This window comes from Seriola lalandi, unplaced genomic scaffold (assembly GCF_002814215.2).
Source record: "Seriola lalandi dorsalis isolate HSWRI2012SDOR001 ecotype SW California unplaced genomic scaffold, Sedor1 jcf7180002054684, whole genome shotgun sequence".
Classification (NCBI taxonomy): Eukaryota; Metazoa; Chordata; class Actinopteri; order Carangiformes; family Carangidae; genus Seriola; species Seriola lalandi.
The window spans coordinates 993,029-1,016,288 of NW_019525237.1; the positions used below are offsets into that span (position 1 = coordinate 993,029).

At 42.3% G+C, this 23,260-nt stretch overlaps 1 protein-coding gene across 1 annotated transcript in view; it reads right to left on the reverse strand.

Moving 5' to 3' along the window:
* Window positions 1–6: 6 nt before the first annotated feature.
* col4a5 (collagen, type IV, alpha 5 (Alport syndrome)) overlaps window positions 7–23,260 on the reverse strand; it is a 42,329-nt gene continuing 19,075 nt past the window's right edge. Inside the window, exons 2-49 of the mRNA XM_023422695.2 lie at window positions 21,396–21,452; window positions 20,865–20,954; window positions 20,704–20,748; window positions 20,310–20,354; window positions 20,145–20,207; window positions 19,748–19,801; window positions 19,609–19,635; window positions 19,229–19,309; window positions 19,019–19,081; window positions 18,870–18,905; window positions 18,709–18,750; window positions 18,456–18,548; window positions 17,875–17,928; window positions 17,712–17,768; window positions 17,371–17,415; window positions 17,187–17,240; window positions 17,041–17,082; window positions 15,858–15,951; window positions 15,154–15,441; window positions 14,883–14,972; window positions 14,536–14,606; window positions 14,002–14,193; window positions 13,736–13,904; window positions 13,426–13,518; window positions 13,205–13,309; window positions 12,961–13,058; window positions 12,608–12,758; window positions 12,342–12,455; window positions 10,673–10,840; window positions 9,834–9,923; window positions 9,441–9,590; window positions 9,190–9,288; window positions 8,959–9,048; window positions 8,597–8,736; window positions 8,376–8,502; window positions 8,080–8,259; window positions 7,940–7,990; window positions 7,641–7,826; window positions 2,579–2,712; window positions 2,371–2,443; window positions 2,174–2,245; window positions 1,950–2,078; window positions 1,614–1,712; window positions 1,268–1,480; window positions 1,003–1,180; window positions 786–900; window positions 415–587; window positions 7–133 (exon numbers count right to left, since the gene is read on the reverse strand). Of these exons, the coding sequence (XP_023278463.1) occupies window positions 52–133; window positions 415–587; window positions 786–900; window positions 1,003–1,180; window positions 1,268–1,480; window positions 1,614–1,712; window positions 1,950–2,078; window positions 2,174–2,245; window positions 2,371–2,443; window positions 2,579–2,712; window positions 7,641–7,826; window positions 7,940–7,990; window positions 8,080–8,259; window positions 8,376–8,502; window positions 8,597–8,736; window positions 8,959–9,048; window positions 9,190–9,288; window positions 9,441–9,590; window positions 9,834–9,923; window positions 10,673–10,840; window positions 12,342–12,455; window positions 12,608–12,758; window positions 12,961–13,058; window positions 13,205–13,309; window positions 13,426–13,518; window positions 13,736–13,904; window positions 14,002–14,193; window positions 14,536–14,606; window positions 14,883–14,972; window positions 15,154–15,441; window positions 15,858–15,951; window positions 17,041–17,082; window positions 17,187–17,240; window positions 17,371–17,415; window positions 17,712–17,768; window positions 17,875–17,928; window positions 18,456–18,548; window positions 18,709–18,750; window positions 18,870–18,905; window positions 19,019–19,081; window positions 19,229–19,309; window positions 19,609–19,635; window positions 19,748–19,801; window positions 20,145–20,207; window positions 20,310–20,354; window positions 20,704–20,748; window positions 20,865–20,954; window positions 21,396–21,452 (4,962 nt within the window). The 3' untranslated portion in view covers window positions 7–51. The remainder of the gene's footprint in view (window positions 134–414; window positions 588–785; window positions 901–1,002; window positions 1,181–1,267; window positions 1,481–1,613; window positions 1,713–1,949; window positions 2,079–2,173; window positions 2,246–2,370; window positions 2,444–2,578; window positions 2,713–7,640; window positions 7,827–7,939; window positions 7,991–8,079; window positions 8,260–8,375; window positions 8,503–8,596; window positions 8,737–8,958; window positions 9,049–9,189; window positions 9,289–9,440; window positions 9,591–9,833; window positions 9,924–10,672; window positions 10,841–12,341; window positions 12,456–12,607; window positions 12,759–12,960; window positions 13,059–13,204; window positions 13,310–13,425; window positions 13,519–13,735; window positions 13,905–14,001; window positions 14,194–14,535; window positions 14,607–14,882; window positions 14,973–15,153; window positions 15,442–15,857; window positions 15,952–17,040; window positions 17,083–17,186; window positions 17,241–17,370; window positions 17,416–17,711; window positions 17,769–17,874; window positions 17,929–18,455; window positions 18,549–18,708; window positions 18,751–18,869; window positions 18,906–19,018; window positions 19,082–19,228; window positions 19,310–19,608; window positions 19,636–19,747; window positions 19,802–20,144; window positions 20,208–20,309; window positions 20,355–20,703; window positions 20,749–20,864; window positions 20,955–21,395; window positions 21,453–23,260) is intronic.

Here is a 23,260-nt window from a genome sequence, read left to right on the forward strand (position 1 = left end):
TCCCTCCCCCCCTCCCGGGGCAAAGATGGGTTTGCTCGTTGCCGTGTGCTGTTACGTCCTCTTCATGCAAACCACGCAACGGCTGACGCGTGTCCGTAGGTTACCCGCCTTGAGCGTCTCCGACTGCGGCTTCCTGTGAGGACCAAAGGTTAAAAGGTGGTTAAGATTTTTCGAAGATCCATATGGAAAAATTATATATGATATATGTAATTATATTATTTTGATATATATATGAAATCCTGTTAACCTGCAGTCGACAACAATCTTTAAGCCACATTAGAAGTTACAGAGAAGCACAATCATTCAATCATCCAATACTCTCTCTTTTCGTTCTTTCGTTCTTTAGCTGCTAAATGCTCCAATCTGTTCAGAGCTGTCTCCCTCTCTGTTTTCCGCCGTCACGTGTCTCCGTACCTGAACATCTCACTGGGTTCTACAGTGGCCAGCCAGAAGCTGTAGGAGTTGCCGTAGTAGTTGCACGTCCCCCTGCCGTGGCACTCGATGAAGGGAGCGCTGCGGAACTCCTCCAGGCAAGAGCCGGGGGAGGCCAGGGCCTGACCGGAGCCCTCTGCACCCGCACTGGTGTGCTGGGGAGGAAAGGGAGGACAGGGGGTATGTAATGCACCGCATCGACAGGAATGCGTAAATTTGCAGATATGAATAACAATGTGTGATTACAAAACATCAGATGTGATTTCAAGGCGTTAAAACAGCTGAAATGCATCGGTTTAGAAGTTTAGAAGGAGAGTACGAAGGCGTAGTCGTGTATATGTATTATGTCCCACCATCATGAAGGAGTATCCTATCCACAGAGCTTCCCAGTTTGTAGGGCACGAGGGGATCTGAATGGTCTGACTGTGGACTGCAATCACCATGGCTGGAGCTTCACACACTGCACACCTACACACACCACAGAAATGTAAAATTAAATACCACACATCCAACTCTGCTCCTGCTGTCTAGTTCTTCATCCGTCTGTCCGTCCGTCCGTCCATCACCCACCTGCTAATGAAAGGCTTGATGCTCTCTCCGGTGATGGGGGCCATGGACATGGGCATGGGCTCGGGAGTGGACAGCCAGTAGGAGTAGTCGTTGCGGGAGGCGAAGTTGCAGACGTTGTTGATGTTGCAGAACATGAAGGGCATGGTGCTGAACCTGCGCAGACAGCTGCCGGCCGTGCCTGGCAGACAGGACGGAGGAAGAGGACGGTCACATATACGGATAAAATAAGGCAGTTAAAACTTCTACAATGGAAACTGCTCCGTACCGAGGTCCTGTCCGTGTGCCCTCTCGTTGCCCTGCACGTACAGCAGGGAGTAGCCGTCGTAGATGATGTTTGTTCCCTCGGGACAGAAGGGCACTTCCTGGCCCTGGCTGTGTCGGGTGATGAGGAAGCCGTGGGCTGCAGAGGCTGTTCCTGGAAGACCAGGAGGACCCTGTGGACCGTCTGAACCAGGGGGACCAGGGTAACCACGTTGACCTGAGAGAAGAGAAGATAAGAGTCATCAGGCCACAAATTCCAACCACTAGGTGGCGGCCTCATGTAAAAATGATTGCTTATGTTAATTTTTTTTTTGTCTCGTTGGTGAAAACCGCCGGGGCGCTTTACGTACCAGGCTGCCCGGCGGGTCCAGTGTCTCCCTTCCTGCCAGGTGGGCCGCTGAAGCCAGGAGGACCCTCCGTACCAGGATCCCCAGGGTTACCAGGTTGACCTGAGAACAGGGAGAGTACTCTGTTGTTAAATGAGCAAACTTGGGTTTGGAAAACTTGAAATTCCTCACGGAAAACTTTTAAAGATGCTAACAGGGTTCGCATTTATTCTCTAACTTCTTCTTTTTCTAACCCCCTTGTGTCAGCTGTCTGTTACTGCAATAACAACAGTAAAAGAAAATTATATTCTCTCAGGCCTAACTGAAACTCGTGCAACTCCCAAGTCCAGATTCACCCACCTGGGAGTCCGTCGCGTCCAGGGGAACCAGGTGATCCCGGAGAACCACGTCCGCCCGGAGGACCGGGGGGTCCTCGCTCTCCCTTCACCACGATCGGAGCCGGAGGTATACCGGGGTCACCAGGAGGGCCTAAAGGTCAAATGTTACAGAGGTAAAATAATCAACTTTAAATATGCAAAACATTTAAATTCACTGTAACTTAGAAGGCCACTGTGTTCACCCACCAGTAAGTCCTATTTCTCCAGGGTCTCCAGGAAGACCGATGCCACCAGGGATTCCTGACTCTCCCTTAGGTCCTGGCAAAAACACCAAACACAAACAAATCTCTGGGCTTTGCTTCTGATGAACACTTAAGATGAAGAGTATTTTTGTGGATGGTGGGAAGAATGAGAAAATACTGGTTACAGTATCGTGGACTAACCAGGGAATCCAGGAACGCCAGGCAGACCGATGTCTCCCTTTATACCGGGGGCACCAGGAAGACCAGAGCTACCCTGGTTAGAAAGAGCAGTTACATCTCAGAGGACGATCACATGGTTAATCCCTTTAACCCCACCCCACCCCCTCAAGAAAATGAAGATGCAAATTCTTTTAAGTTGAATTTATCAAATGTAATAAAATGATCTTACTGGGAATCCTGAAACACCAGACTCTCCCTTCTGCCCGGGGAAGCCAGGCTGGCCTGGAGCGCCGGAAATACCCTTCTCGCCTTTAACGCCGCCACTTCCTTGGGGACCACGAGGACCCTCTGGGCCGGCTGGACCTTCAGATGCAGACGGCAGAGGTTCAATAGTAAGGTACAGTGTAATAGAGAAATAACATAACAATATTGTACATACAAGTTTCAGTTCATTATAATCTGGGCTGGGATCAGTTTGATTTCATTTATCAATTAAAAAAGTGGATTTTGTTTAAGAATTGTTCAACTTTAAAACGTGTTTCCATGAATTGTATTTAGAAATGTATTAAAAGAAATTCCTTATTTTATTAACAAGGGAGAAAATCCTACGTTTGCTGCTGCTGATTGTTTAATATCTATTTGTTAAATTACATAAATATTTAATAAACTTATTTAATAATCTGTCATTTGCTGGTCATACAGTTTATATCACTACACTTTGTTTAAATAATTACACATGGCAGCAGACGGAGGATAATCTCAGTTAAACATATTAACTCATTGAGGTTAAACAGATAATATGGACAGCATGACGCCTTCATTCATGTTTCATTCCCAAATTTAGCGTCACAGGCGGAAAAAATAAAACTTAAACTTATCCCGATAAAAGATGGTGTATTGCTCCCTCATTGATGCATTTTACATGCAATATCAATTCTAATTTTATTTTGTCAAACTTTCTCAGAGGCAGAGCTGAAGTTTCTTTTTTGTTATTCAAGTTTGCCATGTGTTAGAGCAGCTTTGCCTCTGAGAAGAAGGAGAAGGAGTAGAGAAAGAAATAAAAAAAAATCAGATGATCCTGTACAACGACTGGATTATATGTGTGTGTGTGTGCACAGGATGTCCTTTATGTGTGTTTATGTGAGACGTCCAGCGTGTCCTGTTGGGGTAAAGAGAGGGTCACAACACAACCACCAACGTGAGGTTTTAACAGTCACACAAGTCACATGAGATATCACAATATTAAACAATGTATAATGACAGAAATCAAGCGATCGGTGCCGGGATGAATTCATCTTCAAAGCATTCTATGGATGCCCCTGAAATACAATGACGCAAATACATAAGCAATAAAAGCTTTGTCACACTTCAGATTTCAGATTTTTTAAATCTGAAATTTACACAGACCCCCCCCAACAAATCCCATGGAAGAGCATGTAGCACAGCACATATCAAAACCACTGGGGTCTAACCTGGAGGACCTAGGGTTCCCACAATTCCCGGATAAAGCGGAGCCGGGTTGACGGCGTGGGGCAAAAAAAAGAAGAGGAGGTTTAGACAGAAGCAAGCATCAGTACAGAAACATGAAACAATAACTAAATACTCTCTCTTCATGGAGCCAAGAGCTATTAAACAAAAAGTCTACTGGCTTCAATAGCTTTACTGCAGATGGCTATTTATTGTAGCTTGTAGATGATTTACATTAACTTAATAGTGAGGAGCTGTTGTGACCCAACAACATAACCAAATCTCATAATGATAAGTCACATGGTAAAAAAAAAGTAGACAGATAGTAACACTACAGCTACGGAGACTCGCAGGTGTCATAAGAAATATAAACAAATCTGTGCTCATGAATTACTCTTAAATTAAGCATTTGTACACTTAAAATAATTAACATTATAATAATTATATAATATTAATATTATATTAAATGTTATACTGTAAAATACTATTAACTTTTTGCATACTTATACATACTTATACCTGTAATAATAATAATAATAATAATAACAAACACAAATTATAATTCAAGAGCTCTAATTAGTAAATGAACCTACATTTTAAAAATAATATTATTATTTATTATTATTATTATTATTATTATTATTTATTTATTATTTCTTTGGTTTTCTTCACATAAATTTAAACATAATTTTTAAAACATTTTTTTTAACACCATGTGACCTACGGAGGCTCAGGTGAGCTTGGTTTTGTTGCTGCTGGGTCACTTTAACAAAACAAGAGTTTTAAGCTCCAGTATGTTCTAATTATAATTATGCTCATGTACAAACTAAATTACTTGCATTTAAATAATAATACAGCAGAACTGTAATTACAGTATGTGACACATACTAAAAACAATGATGTAATGTTGCAGGTGAGGTTGTTATATGGTGTGTTTTTGTGCACAAGCTGTATAATATCATTCAGACAGTTAGATCTGTATTTAAAAGTATCTACACGTGATTCAAATAACATGCTGATTGTGCCAGAGAACTGGGGTGTGTTATTTATTTCATTGCAATATAGAAAAAATTTGTTTCAAAGGTGCTTACTTGTTAAAAGTGCATTAATCTACCATCAGTGTGCATGGAAAGTGAAAGGAGAGACAGTTAATAGAGAGAAATAAAAGAAAAAGGTCACGAAAAGAGAAAATGCAGTGATTTTTGCAAAAAGGTTTTCAGGTGAAATTTGTTCCCAGTGGATCAGAGAGTGAGATTAAACTCAGAGTCAGAGTTGCTGTAGAAGAACGTGCATTAGGAATCTGGACGCCGTTCATCTGACCTGAGGGACCTGCGACAGCCGGATGCAAGAGTCATCGCGCCAAGAGGCGGGGCCACACCACAGTGGGGGGGGCCAAGCCACAGGAAAACAGGAGTTAAAAATTTCATAGCATCAGCATTTATTACCCCCGACACTCTGAATAACACTTGAGTGTTTGTTTTTTCTAGCCGGACACAGTGCTGTTGTGTGGTCAGAACTGACATTTACTTTGAAATAGCACAGGGTGAATATTATGAATGAATATCTTACTACTAGAACCTAATGGCTTCAAGTTATGTTTTATTTCCCGTAAATATTAATTTTCATCTGGAAGACAACATTCATATCAGCTTACTTCCATTTTTGTTTTTTAATGTTGATTATTTAAAATTTATTTATTTTGTTTTTTAATCAAATATTTACTGGCTCCAACATTGAGACAAAACAGAAATCTACTGATTTCAGAATAAAAACAAGTTACATCTATCTTAATAAAAATTATTTATGCTTAAGAACATTTAAAAACACACTAAAATGCATTGTGAAAATGTTTATTTTTCTTAAAGCAGCTATAATCGACTTTCTTCATAATTAAATGCATCCAATGACCATTTAAAGATGGTGGTGGAGACCCAAATCAGAGCTAACAGCAAGTTAACATGAACTACACAGATCACACCCCTGTGCATTGCTTCTTAGCAAATAGGAAAATTACAGGGTTGTCAGGGTTGTCCACTCCTCCCAGCACTGTGTTCGGCTTGTTCTCAGTGTGTGTACGTTGACGTGTGTGTTCGTGTCGGGACAAACAGTGTCCATGCAGATGACTGATTGGTGGGACAAAACACACTCGGGACAGCAGAGCCAGACACAAACCCACAATACTCACAACTAGACTCTGAGGTTATTGTTCCTTATGGTTATAGTAGGGGGTTTGTAGAAATATCAGATATCCAGACTAGCCACACCAGTACCACCACTATTAATTCTAATCAAATGTTAAAATGTAATGTAAAGTGTAAAAATACTCACTAATGCGCATTAATCCAAAAATATATAATTTACTCCTGTTGTGTGACGTTTTCTCAGCTCAACTATTTATTAGTGAGCCACTGTCTTTTATTTATAAGATTTATGTCTTCAGTAGGAACCAGTGTGCTCAGGGTTGATTCTGGCCTTTTCATGAGGTTCGTTGACAGTAAGAAAAGATGCAGTTGAGAGTTTTAGGAGTTTGTTTCAGGCTCGGCTGTTTCACACCAACATTTCTTTCAAAATGACCTCACATGACCACAAACACCGGACGGTTACAATGGCAAGAGGAAACGACAAGCATAACACACACACACACAAACATACATACATACACACATACACAGTACTTCAGGGCTGTGGAGAGATGAATTGATTACAGCTTCCCCCCATTAAGGGATCAGGGGGGAGGGGGCAAGGGGGTGAGGAGACATGAGGACAGATGGATTTGTGGATTAAAAAACAAACAAACAAAGAAAAAAAAATGGATGGAAAACTCATGCTCTTTTTTTGGGGGCGTGGTCAAACCCCCTTTGACAAACAGTGATAGGTGCGTGAGGAGCACCCCGACATTTCCTGGTGAGAAGGGTGTGAGGGTGGGTGAGGGTGGGTGGTGGTGGAGGAGTAACACAAACTTTTATCGTCAGTGCTCAGTGTTTATTGACAATGACTGGACAGGCGTGTTGGTGCTCAAACAGTGACGGAGCTCTTACACCGGAGGTAGCGATTGGTGCAACAACGTCCCATGCAAATCAAATTGACATGGAGATGAAAGCATTCACATTTAAAAAGTGGAGTTTCTGTCATTTGCTGCCTGGTTTTCGCTGGATAGGTGAAGAAGACATCAGTACTGTCTTTTCTTTAGTTTGCATCTTTAGTAAACTGAGCTGTAAATTCAGGACTTTACCACCTACCCATTAACCACAAATGTATAGTTATGTTTTCTTTCTGAAGATTTCATTCTGAAACTGTCTTGCAATAAGTAGCCAATCACAGTGAAACTTCTCCCTTTAAGGTAACTTAAAGAACCTCATCAGGTAATATTTTGTATTAAACTCCAGCAACTGAGACTAATATTTTCCTTTCCATTGTCCATGTTTATTGTTTGTTTTCCAGCTTTGACTCTCCAGAATCACACAGCTCATGAAAGCAGTGCTGTTTTCAGCTCCAATCAGCAGCTCCTTAGTGGAAGAAGCCTCACAACAGACCCTGACTGCAACCTGCAGGTAATTATGATGTAACTTACAAAAAGGTAAAGGTAATTTCTAGTTCACTGTGACGTGATCCCTATCATAAGCAAGTACCAACTGCAGTTGCAAGTGCATTAGGACCTGACTTAAAGTTGTTACTGAAAGACTTAATGATAATTGGAATATCCTACACATTAAACCTGACAGACTGAAACAAACCCTTACTTTACCCTAAGTCTGAGATCAGAAAACCAGGCAGCAGTTTCTGACAGTACATGTGGTGACAAATACAATATCCAAGTGCTTTACCTGCTCGTCCGGGTGGTCCAGGGGGACCTGGGAGTCCTTTAGGGCCCGACAGAGCTTGTCCTGGAGGCCCAGGAGGGCCAGTGTTTCCTGGAGAACCAGGGCTACCAGGGAAGCCAGCCTCTCCTTTAGTACCGGGGAAACCAGGATTGCCAGAGGGACCGGGAAGACCTGGGTCTCCCTTGGCGCCTGAACAGATAGTGAGGGATAAAGTAGAGATGGTTATATCAGCGCAGAGACAATAATCGTAAAAACACAAAAATGCTGTGCAGGTACATGCACAGTAGTAGATGGTAACTCACCTGGCAACCCTGGAAGCCCAGAAGGACCGGGGCCACCGAAACCAGGAGGGCCTGCAGAGGAAATAAATCATTAGTGAAGTGAACCAAATCAAAAATAGACAATAAATTATTTCTTCTGAGCAAAATGACGAGTAACTTACCTGGCTCTCCTTTGACTCCAGCAGGTCCTGGGATACCATCACGTCCTGCCTGACCTTTCTCTCCTGGCTGTCCTGGTGCTCCTGATCGTCCAGGCTCTCCTGGTCTACCGGGAGCTCCAGTGAGACCTGGACCACCGGGCGCACCGTCGAGACCCTTGGGACCTGGGATACCAGGAGAACCTGACAGAAGAAGATGGACAGTGCATCAGTCAGTGTTGCTTTGTTTCAGCTAACATAAACATCATATATGTACATCACGAATGTCATTGGCTTTTAAGTGTATTTTTTGAACCTACCTTGGAATCCTGGGAGGCCGGGGTCACCTTTGATGCCCGGTCCTCCAGGTAAACCTGGGAGACCGGGAGATCCTGGAGTTCCTTTGAGTCCTGAGCCTCCTGGGAACCCTGGCTGGCCTGGCTCACCCTACGAGAAACATAATAAAAAAATGAGGTGTGAACTTGCACTTGCACTTTGAAGTTTTTCTGAACTAAAAAATTTCAGGGGTTGAGTTCTGCACCTTGATTCCAGGTTGTCCAGGTGGTCCGACTCCTGCAGAACCTGGTTCACCTTTGGACCCAGGGAAACCAGGTGATCCTGGCTGTCCTGAGGATCCTGGCCGTCCCGGCTGACCTGGTAGACCCTTCTGCCCTGATGGTCCTGTAGCATGATCACAGTGCAAGAACAGCATGTTCATGACACAGAAATCAGGTGTTTAAGTCTATTAGTCTGACTAATAGGCATATTAACAACTAAAACCAAAACCTTGTTATAATGTGTGTAAAATTATTTTTGCAAGGAATATAGTAACAGCATTTAGTAACTCACTGACAACTCAATGGAAAAAAAGACTTAATAATGAACTATGAGACATTCAAACACCTGGAAATCCCATTTCTCCCATGCCGCCTTTTTGTCCTGGAGCTCCGGGACCACCTGAAGTTCCTGGGATGCCAGAATCTCCCTTAGGACCTGAACACAATGTAAGCAGCACATTAGAGAGCTATTTGCATGATTATTTGTGTGTTTATGTGTGTGTGTGTGTGTGTGTGTGTGTGTGTGTGTGTGTGTGCGTGTGTGTGTGTGTGTGTGTTATGGAAGGTAAACCTATACCTGGTGGTCCGGGGAGTCCAGGGCGACCATCTGACCCTGACAGGCCGGGGTCACCAGGGAGACCGGAGATGCCTTTCTGACCTGGAATACCTGGTACACCTGTGGAACACGCACAAGAAATATATAAAAAAATACAGTGACTAGTAATTGAATGATTATGTTTACCTACTTTACCTACTATCACTTTAAGACTTCTTAAGACAATTTTAGAATCACTTGTTAAGGGGCAGTGAATGTTTTTTCAGCTGTACCTGGTAGTCCTGGATCTCCTTTGGCTCCCTTTGCGGGTGTTGCTGGTGCCTGGCTGGCTCCTGGGGGTCCCTGGACACCAGGGTCTCCCCTCTCTCCTTTACTGCCGGGACCACCAGGTCCACCGTCTCTACCTGGGAATCCAGATTCACCTGGAGAAGAGAAGGTGAGAATCAGAGGTCGTGTGGTCTATGCTGTGGTCTCTGTCACAAATTACTTTCAAACATATTCTTTTAATTCGTCGGCTAATTCTTCCACGCCAATATTGATAATATCTGCAATGAGCTAATATCGGCTACTATAGGTGGCGTGGCCAAGTTACTGTGTGTTATACATGCTTTTTAAGGTTCATGGCAAAGTTATGAGCGAGGTAAGGTGTGGGTTTATGTGAATACCTTTAAGTCCGGGAGCACCAGGTCCTCCTGGGCCACCTGGTCCTCCAGAAGGTCCTGGAGGTCCCATGGGACCCATGTCTCCTTTCGTGCCTGCATCCAGCAAAGAGCAAAGAAAAGTTAGAGCAGCCTTAAAACACAAGACACTATACTCAGACAACATTCAATAATCCAACAGTATAGTGCTCAGCCAGATGGTCAGCCATACAGGTAACTACACTTGATAAGCTAACTTGTTAGCCTGCAAACCAGTCAGCTAAATATTGTGATTTGGCTAGCCAGCGAGCCGGCTGCCAAGTGAGTACCACTTAAACAATCTGCCACCTAGGCAACTGGTCAATTAGCAAGTCAGCTAGGAAGCTATACTGTAGCTATCTACAGTCAGTTTGAGACGAATGAGAGCTAGCTGTTGTAGCTGGCTGGTTTCTCGCTAGTTAGCATCTGTTCTACCAGCTTTTATAGCTAATTTCTTCTTTCATTGTTCTTTATGAAACATTTTCTGTCCATATCTTCAGGTAATTGTGTATCTGTTACTAAAACTTGTGCTGGAAAGTGAAGTTTGAGCATCTACTCATTTCAGCAAAGCCAAAACACTAACTAATTTGTTAGCATTCAGCAAGCACAGCGCTCATGAGGCCTTGACGTTACAGCATATTAGCTTAACTTTTTCCCATGTTACTACATTTGTAGCAATTTGTCAGTAAGTGAAAACAGATAGGCGCAATATATATAGCTTTTAATTAGTTGTAACGATAGGATAGTGGAACAAAGGTTGTCTTAAAGGAAGCTGGACTTTCTATAACATCAGATCATTTGCCAATGATGTTAGAGATATATTTTACCCGGCAGTCCAGGCAGGCCATCCCGTCCAGGTCCTCCAGGAGGTCCTGGGGTTCCGATTGGTCCTGGGGAACCTGGGAAACCGGGACTTCCTCTGTCTCCTGGCAGACCTGGGATATCTAGACCTGGAGCACCGGGGTCTCCTTTCTCTCCGTTTGATCCAGGGAATCCTGCAACGATGTTCGGAAGATTTCAGTCTCTCCTTATGGAAACGTTAGAAAAACTCCACTTATGAATCATTTGAAGACCAATTCAGTTTTTTATTTAAAGCTACTTGGGGGTTTTATTCCCCAAAAGATCTGAAGACACATGCCCAACACAGTCAAGATGCAGGATATTATGTGTTCGAAATAGACAAAGCAGTAATCATAAAATAAAATACACACACACAAAGTAAATGGATTATTAATCTCTCGTAAAATCGTTGTCATGTGCGCTATCTTTTACCATTAAATGGCCATCAATCAGCACCAGTATTGGGTGACAATACCTTTCTCTCCTTGGCATCGGAAGGTCACAGGTAAGGGCGGAGCGTTGGATTAAGCCGAAGATGAGATAAGGAGAACAGAGTATAATGCATTAAATGCATTAGAACGTTCTATGCGAAGCCGGTTTTTGAACACTCTGAATATGCACTGAAGCTCTTTAAGACAAACTTGGTGTCACTGTGTCATCTGTGTACCAGAAACACCAGAAGCGACCAGTGCATGCTCAGAGTATTCGAACATTTTGTTGGATGGGTTAGTTTGCGGGGGGGGGGGACATTCGAAGGAAGAGCGGTGGGAGGTTAAAGTGGTGAGAGAGCAGGTTGACGCAAATACTCGTGAAGCGAAACTCTGTGAGGTTAATTTTACGATTGGTGTCCTCGCAAAGAAAGAGCATTGGGTGATGTTAATAGTGAGCTTTTCTCTGTGATACAGATGCTGTGTAATCGGTGCAACAAAGTGCGGAGGATTGTGACGCAGCCAAGAAAGAGGGCGAAGGAAGTGACATATCTGATGGGGTCTCACAAACAAAGGTGCAAGAGGTGGCACTTCAATGAAAGCTGAGACAAGATGAAGAAAGAAAGCTCCCCAGATCAAGGTAAGGTTACCATCCAGTAGTGTGACAACCACTGATATACAAATACTCATTCAGTCTGTACACACATCTCGATCACCAACACACCAAGACAGAATGGTGACTGTGCTTGTAGATGAAACAAACAAACCCTCAACACTCAGTCTGGTGCTCAGGTGCTTTGGGGTGCTCACATGGAAACTGTGCCATATATATAGTTTAAACCCCTGTACCAAAATGACATCCAGACACCCTTACAAACTACAAGTGGGTGGTCATGCACAATTCTTGGTGACTTTGAGAATCCAAACAAACATATATCAAAATTGTAAACACATTAAAACGAGCACAAATACAGTATAGGATGAAAAACAGTGTCACAAATATATCACAGTTGTTCTTTAGCAAACAAGCCTCTTCTAAATTTGATGTGCCAAGGAAATCACAAGAAAATCACTTTATCTAAATATGACTGGAGAATGTAATCAATATTAGTTATATTTAGATATATGTATCTCTTGTCACATTTTCTAGACTACTATATATTTTCCAATGTATCTGAAACCTAAAATAGTGAACAAGATGTACCCAATCCAACCTTAAACATCTTACCTGGTGGTCCCATCGGGCCTGGAGGTCCAGTGGCGCCTGGGGCCCCCAATGAGCCAATGGATGGGGATCCAGGTGGGCCACGAGCTCCAGGGATACCAGGTGAACCGGGCTCACCTGGATAGGGAGAAAAGGATGTGACTGTCAGCTTGGTGTTATGTCAGATGGCTTTTTTGTGCTTTGGTATCTTACACACACAGACACACACTCAAACATTCATGCACGTGTCCCTTCAGATAAATCACACCAGTAACAGAACTATATAATACCTTTGGATCCTGTGCCGCCATCAAATCCAGATCGTCCTGGTGAACCGGGGCCGCCAGGGAAACCAGGATCTCCCTTTGGTCCAGGGAAACCTTTACCTCCAGGCATTCCTGGTAAACCAGGTGGGCCAGGTAGTCCAAAGCCAGGCTCACCCTGTCACATGCACACACACGTAGACTGATCACCATCTTCTTGCAGAAATAAATAGCTATATTATGTGTCTGTGTTCTGTTTCTAAAATAAGACTTCAGGGTTTTTTGTTATTTTATTTCTCATTCATTGAAGTTTTATTTAATGTGAATTTCCCATCAGTATTACTGTAGTGCTTTGTCTCTATGTCCATCTATCTATCTACCTTGGATCCAGGAAATCCAGGCTGGCCGGGAAGTCCATCCACTCCTGGTCTGCCTGGTCCTCCAGGAGCTCCTGGCTGGCCGGGGATACCTAGGAATCCTGGAAGAGAAAAGAGGAGAGGGTGGATGAGGGAGGACTATGATGTATTAAGAGGGTGATGTGAAAGTAAGAGGTGGGATGAGGAGGTAGAGGGACAAAGGGAAACATAGACAGGCGGCTGGAAGGAGTGACTGTCGTATGTTTACCTTTAGCTCCTGGGGGTCCAGGGAGTCCGATGCCTGGGAGTCCAGGGTCACCCTTCGCTCCTGGTAAACCAGGGAAACCAGGTTGTCCGGGCTGACCTGGGCTACCTGACAACAGAAAATTAGAAAAAAAAAAGACAATCAGACAACAGATATACTGTATGTTACCTTATCTATGCATGAGCACTGCATTGACAAATGTGCTTCAAGTAATGATTGTATACCTGGTCCACCAGGCAATCCAGGCTCTCCATCCTGTCCTCTCGCTCCTGGTAATCCTTTCTCTGCTACTGTCAGGCCTGGTTCACCTTTAGAACCTGTATGGTGAGAGATAAAAAGGTAAAGCTGGTTCCTGTTCTTAAACTGTGGCTTCATTAATTCAGGCTAACCTGTTGTTGCGTGCTGATCATTTGGCTAACGTTACATGAGGTGAATATTAGGTGGAAGGAAAGGAGATAGATAAAAAATAATATAGAACTTGGATTTAAGTCCCAATGGCAGAAATCAGTGAATAAAGCTAAACTGATCTCTTACCAGGTGCACCAGGACCTCCAGGTCTGCCTGAGACTCCCTGCACTCCCTTCTCTCCTGAGGGCCCTTGAGGTCCAAAGCCGGGGGAACCTGGGGGACCCCTGTCCCCTGGAAGACCAGGGGAACCTGGCTCACCGGGGAGTCCTCGTTCTCCTTTCACGAGCAGAGAGCCCTGTCAAACACAGTCGCAAACACAAATTAGTTAAGAAATGAACCACGGATGGATCGACACATCTCAATATAGGAGAGACTGAGTAAACGCCACGTACGGGAGCTCCTTTGGGCCCAGGAGATCCAGGCACTCCATCACGACCGGGGCGTCCGTCCAGACCAGGCAGACCGGGTGATCCGGGGAAACCAGTGTCACCCTTCTCCCCCCTTATACCAGTGACTGTGATGGCATCACCTGGGTCACCCTTCTCTCCGGGGAATCCTGGGGAACCTTGAGGTCCAGGGGATCCCTGGAAACAAAAGGATCGAAGGTGTAAAGAGGAAAATAATTTACTTTAAATTTTAGATTTTGATTTTTGGCTTGGCCATTTGCCATAAGAATTCAATCAAACTCTGACTCATGACCAGGGATCAAAGATAATACTGGATTTTTGAGGCAGATACCAATATCAATATTTGAGAATATGATATACGGGTCAATAGTAATTGCATCTGCAAATATCTTTTAGGATTTTGAAACTTGTTACTGTTCTCTGGTGGACAAACTATGTAACAGAGTCACTCTTTCTAAATGAACAAACATTTTCCAGGATGATATTTGCTCTTTAAAGAAGTAGAAAGTAAAAACTCACAGGCGAGCCGAGAGCTCCAGGTGTTCCTGGAAATCCTCTGTCTCCTTTGATACCCTGGCCACCAGGCGTTCCTGGTGAAGGACAGGAAAGAAATTATATAAATAAAGTGATTCTTATAGTTATATCTCATTATCTAATTTATAGTCATATCAGTTGTGCAGGAGCAAAACATCTCTGACCGATGTGGACAGATTACAGATTGGATTAAAAACACAAAAAGAACGATCCTACGATTTTCAATGAAGTACCACTGAGCAGGTCAATAATCCACTCCCTGCGCCCTGGTCATACATTGATGTGGAGTCTGTGCAAGAGAGTAATTGTGGAAATTAAATTTACGGTATTACCAGGGAATCCAGGCGATCCGGGAGGTCCTGGGGGTCCTGGGATGGGGCTGGTGCCACCAAAGCAGTTCACACAGGTGTCGCCCTTGTCACCTAAAAGAGCATCAGATCATTAACATCAGTGTTTTCTGCCTAGTGGTGCACAAGCAGGGTGGACCACCTTGTCCTTTAATGTCTTTCAATTATATTTTAGGTAGAGATGTATATTTATGCTTCATTTATGATATAGCTCAGATATTTGTGAATGAACAGCAGCATCTGTATATTCTCTCACCTTTCTGGCCTGTTTCTCCTGGGTAACCTCTCTCTCCCTGCGCGCCGGGACGCCCAGCCTCTCCAGGGATGCAGTTTTGTCCTGCACTGGAAAAGCCCGGAGGTCCAGGGGGCCCTTGCGCCCCCTGGCCACCGGGAGATCCTGGACGTCCTGGGGGACCGGGCAAAGAGATCCCTGGAGGACCAAGCTCTCCTTTCTGACCTCTTTCTCCTGGGAAACCTGGAGGTCCAGGCTGACCACTACCACCGATGGCTGGACGTCCTGGTGTTCCAGGAGGTCCTGTCAAACCTGAACAAGACAATTAAAAAAGTAGTGGTAAGTAATTGATTTTTAATTGTTTTTTCAATCAATCAGCTAAATGACGCCTCAGTGGACAGAGGCACACAATCACTTATCATTAGGTTGTTAGCATAAGTTAGCTAACCTTTTATCTTAAAAAGTAGCCTCACTATCTTACAGGTAGTAGCTACCTATTTAGCTTGCTTGCTGCCCTTCTAACATAATAAATGACACAGTCATGAGTAATTTAAGACATGAAACTTTTTATTTATAAAAACAAATATATGACAATTCATTGATGGTTGAGTGTCAAAATTTGTTTCTTTAGCCTGCTAGCATTGCATGCACTACATATTTAAAAATAACCTGAATGCAAATTATGTATTTGAATATTTTGTCTCTGTGTAAGTGTGTTTTGTGTTTACCTGCGGGTCCGCGCTCTCCTTTGATCCCAGGTGTTCCAGGGTACCCGGGCTCACCTTTAGGACCAACACGACCTGCTGTCTGCCCGCCAATCACCTGAGTAACAAAATAAATGAATTAGATTCAGAAGAAAAGAGTTACACTCAATAAACTGGTCAAAGGCTCTAAATACCTTCTCTATAATTAAATATTAATAACTTTACTGTATTGAAAAAACTCAAATAAAATCAAGGTGAGACAGAAAGACATACCACCATCTAGTGGTCAAAGAATGTAGTGCACTTGATAAACTCTGATCTTTTAATTAAGTCAAAGTGGAAACACCACACGTACAAAAGTTTTAACAACAATATACAAAATACACTTAAAGTCCCAGCAGTAAAAGTAACTATTATGCAGAATGACTCATTTGTGAATAATATACATTATATTATTGGATAATAATTATTGATGCATTAATGTATACATCATTTTAATGTCGCAGCTGGTAAAGGTGGGGGTAATTTCAATTACACCATTCTGCATTGCTGGGTAGCTTGTGAATACTCAAATCAAGTACAAGTACTTGATTTGAGTATTTCCAAATTCAGTAAATGCACTTCTACTCCACTGCTTATTATATTTTCTTTCTATTTTCCCCCCTTATTATAATAATAATAATTATAATAATTCACATGGATACCTGGGTAGATGCTAGTAGTGGTTGAAAGGCTTTAAATATTTTCAATTTATTAGGAAAGAAAAGAAAAGAAAAACTACATAGAGAGAAATGCCACCACCCAGTGGTCAGAAGAATGTAGTGCATCGAGATGTCATTTGTTATTTTAGATATGGAGCATTTTCTATAGATTTTCGTACTTTTTGCCATGTTTTTAACTTAATTTTTTGTTGTCAAGTAGAATCTTTATTTATGGCTACACATATTCCCATTTGTGGAGCTGCCTGTACATTTACAGTCTTACACTGAAACTGCCTTGCTCAAGAGAACTTGGACAGCGTCCTTAGCATCATTTACACATTTTCACTCAGGTGATTATAGATTTGCAAAACTGAGGTGTCGTGGGTACAAATCTCCAAGACAACTGAGCAAACTGAGATGAAAAGCTCGGGATGCTGCTGAAACCCCGATGCATGGACTGTGATTTAGGAGTATTTAGGAAAATGAAGAACAAGGAGAATACACACCACTCCTGGTGGGCCAGGATATCCACGATCTCCTTTTAGACCCTACAAAAAAAGAAGGAGGTGGAGTGTTATTAAAACAACAATATTACCTCATGACTTGTTGAATAATAATTTTAGGATTTATAGAAAATTTGGAGAAAACCTACTCTCTCTCCATCCCTGCCTGGAGGACCTGGCAAGCCTGACTCTCCTTTGATGCCCTGATAGTGAACAAAGACAGGAGAAAGAAAAGAAAGTTAGTCAAGTGAATAAGACATTTATAAAACATCTTTGGCATGATTTCCCCAAAATTAAGTCTTATGAATTGTCTCGTATATTGGCAGAACTCACAGGGAAGCCTGGAGAACCAGGGTCACCGTCTTTGCCTGGTTTGCCCTGTAAATAGAAGAAAATAGTGAACAAGTGTTTGAGGGAAGTCTGAGAGAGACTTACAAGGATTGTCATATCTCGCCAATTGCTGCATACAGTGAACACGGTTGTCAGATTTTTTCTGAAAAAGTTTCAGGTTGACACAACCTTTCCCCTTATTCCGATGTCCGAAAGGAGGTTCCTGCTTGTCTTCAGTCTTGGTTATGTGTTAGGGTTAGGCACGTAGGATTATGTCAATGAAAGTCCTCACCCTAAGTATCTAAGCACAGCTGTATATTTGTTCGTGTGAGAACTGTACTTACTCGTTTGCCTGGCTCTCCTGGATCGCCCTTATCTCCTTTCTGGCCGCCTGAGGGACCCTACAATCACAGACAGAACACGTGTTAACAATATCACTGTGAAAAGAGGTTGTTTTTATTTTTTTTTAATATGTTTTTATGATTACATATCATAATAGATACTCACAGGAGGTCCTGGATAGCCTGGATCACCTGGAGGGCCGGGAAGTCCTGGGTCACCCTTGAGAGAAAACACACAAAACAGTAAGTTCAATGTTCAAAGATTTCACTGCTGGTCATTTCTGTCATGAAAATGAAAATATATAAATTTAAACAGCTTAATGCCGCACTCTAGTGGTAAAACTCCTGCATCTGCAACTTTTTTTCTCCAAAGCTCTAGGATTAATGTGGGAATTAAACACTGGAATACACTGATATTAATCTTTAATATTAATTCATTTACACAAACATTTGTTGTAATATTTGTTGTTTCTTAAGTTCAATTTTGTGTCTGTTTACATTTTCTTACATTTGTTATGTTCGTTTTGATTGTGGCTAGTCTGTTTGATGTTAGTTTTTACTTGCATTTAATAGTTGTTGGCTGTCAGTTTAGATCCTAACTAAGTGTGCAACAGCTTAATTAGAAAAGTCTTGACCTTTTGTAAAAACAACTAAACTAAACTTGTAAAAAACTCCCTTGTTCAAGTCCAAATATGCTCGATTACTAAAGGATTGTTGACTAGGTCAGTTTCAGGATGGTTTTATTACCTTGTCTCCTCTCTGAATCTCAGTCTCTGGGGGCCGCTTCTGTTCTCCCACCTGTCCTGGAGGACCGGGAGGTCCTGGCAAACCAGGTTCACCCTGCGTTCACACCCAGAAATGCACAAAGTTAGATTCAAACATAGAAAGTATAGAAACAGACGGAAAAGACAGAGAGCTTGACAGACAGACTGAGTGTTTGTCAGTGGTTTTTTGGTGAGAAACTAGAGGAGAATAACGACAGTCAGACTTTTTACAGTACCTTCTCTCCTTTGGGTCCTTGGAAGTTCAAACCCATGTTTCCCTGAAAAGAAAAAACAGAGAGACATTGTGTCTTTGAGTCTTTGGGGAGAGTCTTTTATGGTCAAGAGGGTAAGAATGATGATGATGACATCAGATCAACTGAAACGTGTCTGAACTCACCTTTGGTCCAGGAGGACCAGGAGGACCTGGGCGACCCTGAAAAACAACACCAGAAACCAGTTACCTCAACACCTTCAATTTGATGCCGTTTGTAAAACTAAAATGGAAAAAAGACTTTGATATCATTTTTCACAGCAGCTCTCTTTTACCTCATATCCTCTGGGTCCGGGAGGCCCGAGTGCACCTGGTAAACCAGGGGGACCAGAAGTGCCCTGTTACATGAACACACAGAAAAGGTTTCACACAAATACATAGTCTTTTTCAAGTCACTTTCCTGCAATGATAAATGTATTTAAAGTGTGAAATCAGATGTTTTGAACAAAGTTTGGCTTATTATTTTCATTTTCCAGACAACCTACAGGAACTCCCGGCAATCCGGGCAATCCCACAGCTCCTTTCTCTCCAAAACGATTTGTTGAGATCACATCGCCTGGGTCTCCCTGTAGACAAAGGACACACAATCAGTGGAAAGTGTTAGACAAAAAAAAATGTACTTACTTACTTTAAGAAGCTTAGAAAATACCCAAAACTGCTCTAAGTAATGTTACTTAAATATAGTTGCACTGAAGGAGGATGGAGGTCCATTTTGACCATTTCTAATCATGTGAAACAACATCACCACAACAAGTTCATGTAGACACATACACTATATTTATAATAAAATCCATTTTACAACAACCCAATTAAACAACAGAAACTGTAGTAGTAGTTTTGTATCCAGGTAGAATATTTTACTTACCTTTGGTCCTGGAAGACCAGGTGGACCCTATAAAGGAGACAAGGAGAAGAGAAATCTTCAGGGAACAGATCAAAGTCAGAGAAGTTGTTAATTAATTTGTTAAAAACTCTAAATGAACAAACTCTCATCAGTGACTCACCGGTAGTCCTTGCTGTCCAGGGATTCCTGAACCTCCTGGAAAACCTCTGTCACCCTGAGGAGCAGAAGTTGATTCTTGAGTTTGGAAACAGTAATTTGACAAAACGATAAAAGCTCTCTTTCATGACATCACAGAGGCTTTTCAAATTTAGCAAAGCTTACTCGAAAAAAGATTCTGGGCACAAGGATAATATTGAAATCTGGTACAAATATGTTTCAATGCTAACTCCGGATTACCCTTACGACACTTTCAGAATTCAGAGCTCATTTATCTGACAACTGACGGAGCATTCTGGGAAAGTGGAGACGGTGAGATCCTTTGAAATAATGTCAGAATAAACAAGACTTCAGAGATATTCATCTGAGTTTTGTTGTCAGACTTTCCCATCAGATAATACCTTTGTCCCGTTGCAACCTGGCACTCCTCTCGGGCCTGGAGGTCCGTCCTGCCCTGGCAGACCCTGGGAGACAGAAAGTAAACAACAGGTTACATCAAACATGCTGGCTTTGACAAAGTACAGTAAGACAGGATTAGTAGGATTTCAGACGATTGGGAAACTCACTGGAAGACCTGGTGTTCCTGGAAATCCTGGCAATCCAGGAGGCCCCTGTTAGGAGGGAAATAATAAAAGTCAGTCATTTAAAGTGTAATGCCTCAATCACGGAGAATCAAGCTTGTAGCTTCTTCATCCTCACTGTCTGTGTTTGAGATACGGAGAAATGAGGACATCTGCTGGCCAGAGGAGGGTATTACAACCCAGGATCATCCAGTGCTGAGACATTTTAGGATAATTCATGCTCATAATTTTTTAATCAACATGGAAAACCAACCCCTGAAATTAAACTGTGCTTTTTAACTAACCCTTAGAAATATCTAAACTTGGTAAAAGAGAAACTGCTGTTTGTAGGAGAAGAAACACCAGAAATTTATAAGAGGAACAAACGTGATTTGCTTACTCTAATTCCCTTCGGGCCACCTGGTCCTTGAGATCCATCGCTGCCCTGAGAGGGAGAACACAAAAGCAGACAGACATTATTAACTGGACGAACTAAAGTGGTATTTCCATTTGGTATCTCCAAACCCCAATTGTGTTGCTTCTGTAGAGCCCCCAACCCACCTTCTCTCCTCTGGGTCCAATCGGCCCCTCGGGTCCGGGGAACCCTGGGACTCCTGGCTGTCCGGTGAGACCTGGGAAACCCCGTTCGCCCTGCACACGATGACACAGATACAGAAACCATGTACACAGACATATACAAATACAATACCAAGTTCTTTCAATTACACACAGAAATATACAGTTTACTTTAACCTCCTTAAACACCTTAACACCTTAAAGTGGAGGCTGCAGTATAAAGAGATAATGAATGAGAATAAAGTAAAACACAGTTGTAATGATATAAGATATACCTTCAAAGGAGAAGTTATAACTGTTGACGAATACTGTACATTAATACACACTTTAAAATGTAATTATAGCTGCGTACAATGACATTACGGTGTGTTATAAACCATTTATTAACAATTTTGCGCCATCTCATCATGCAAAAGTTTTTACTGAGGAGTCTAAAGCAGCATTTGTCTGTGCGTTGCCCCGAAACTGAATATTGTACCTCATGTAATTTTGTGTGCCGTGTGTCACGTTGCCTACCTTGGCTCCTTTCACTCCACTGCAGTCACATTTGGATCCCACACATCCATGGCAAGCCTGTTGAGAAACAAGATCGAGGTAGATATTAGTGTGTGTTATTTCAGCCCTGAGTGCAACAGGAGAAACTGTGACATTTTTTTTTTAAATACATAAAACGTATAAACTACATCATCAATCACAAAACAGACACCACTAGATAACTCTATGACAAGGTCAGAGTTGAACCATAAAGAAAGAATTTGCTGGCTTTAACCGTCGAGGTCTCTAGATGCAGTGGACAGTTCAGTGCAACTAAAATGCAGCTGTTTAATGTGAAACAACTTGCACCTCAACAAACTACTGCTGCCTCGTGAGGAAACTGAACGTTGCATTTTGTGTATTGCATTGCAGCTGATGCACGACACCACTAGGGGGGGCTCCGTCATTGCTCTTCCCTGCACGCTACAGGCAGCATTTTTTTCCCACAGAAAAAGGAGAAAAGTTTGTGGATTCTCTTCAGATAAGAAGACAGGTGGAAGGTCAGTGAAGACCAAACAACGGATTATTTTTTCTATCTGAAACAAAACAAATTTATCTGCCAGAATGCTTCAGTTTTTTCTCAGCAAAGATGAACAATCAACTTGTGGAAATGCTGATCCTCCGTTTCTTTAGAAGAGCAAAGAGGGTTAAAGGAAAGTGGTGAAAGGGAGGGAGGGGTGGATGGAGGGACAGAGGGAGTGGGAGTGCCAAGCTGTTGATTAACTTTTCCCATGCTTGTTGACACAGTGGATGCCAGACGGGCATCGATTGCACGCATGCCAGGCAGTCAGGTTGTGAGAGAAGACTGAGTGGCAGAGAGAGGGAGAGAGAGAGGACAGACGGGGCAGGCAAGTCAGCATTTTTCTGTGTCTGCAGAAGCTTTTGTGTGTCCATGGCTGGCGTTGATGGTTTTCGTGGTTATTTCTGTGTTTTTGGCCCGTGCACGGAAGATATTCAGTTTACAGTGACGCTGAAACACAGAAAAGCAGCAAATCCTCTCATTTTAGAGGCTGAAACCGGCAAATATTTGAGGATTACTTTTCTGTCAATTAGATAAATCATTACAGCTCAGTGAAACAGGGTAAAGGGAGCAAAAAAAAAAAAAGAGGTGTGAAGGACTTAATGGGTCAGAAACCGTGGCATTAGAGGCACATGGCGGTCGTCTCAGCCCAGTGATTCAGAAAAAGTTTGAGGAGGAGGGACGTGATTTCTTTGGTGACGACGTATCAACCCCCAATCTGACTCCAAAAACAGCTTCATCAATTTACTACCAGTCCGGTCTGAGGTCATCGAAGGAAGTGACCCTTGCTCTTTGCCACAATTTTTGGCTGACAGCGTCTGTGCAACCCAAAAATAATTTTTAAAAAGTGGGTAGTTAAGTATTTTGTCAAATCTTAAATCAATGAATGCATATTGTAGATAAAAGAATATCTTTTCAGATATATGAATATCTAGTGAACAGCTGCAAAACAACTCAATTTAATAGATTTAGAGCTAAAAAACTATTAGTGGATTAATCAGTAACTAGCTAGCTACTATTTTGATTATCACTCAATTGATTGCTTCATTTGTTAATTTGGATTTTATGGTTCCAGCTTCTGAAATGTGAAGATGTGTTTTGGATTGATGTTGGAATTTTAAGACGTAAACTCAGTCTCTAGAAAAATTGTGATTTTTTTCACTTTTTCATACATTTGAAAAACTTAAAGACTAATCGGCTTATTGCAAAAAACGGTTAATGATATAATCTCCTTCAATAACAGGTGACATTGACACTTCTGTGACTTCACAGACAAGACAGTGCGAGGTAAAAAAAAACATCTGTTCACATCTGTGCCACATCGCAC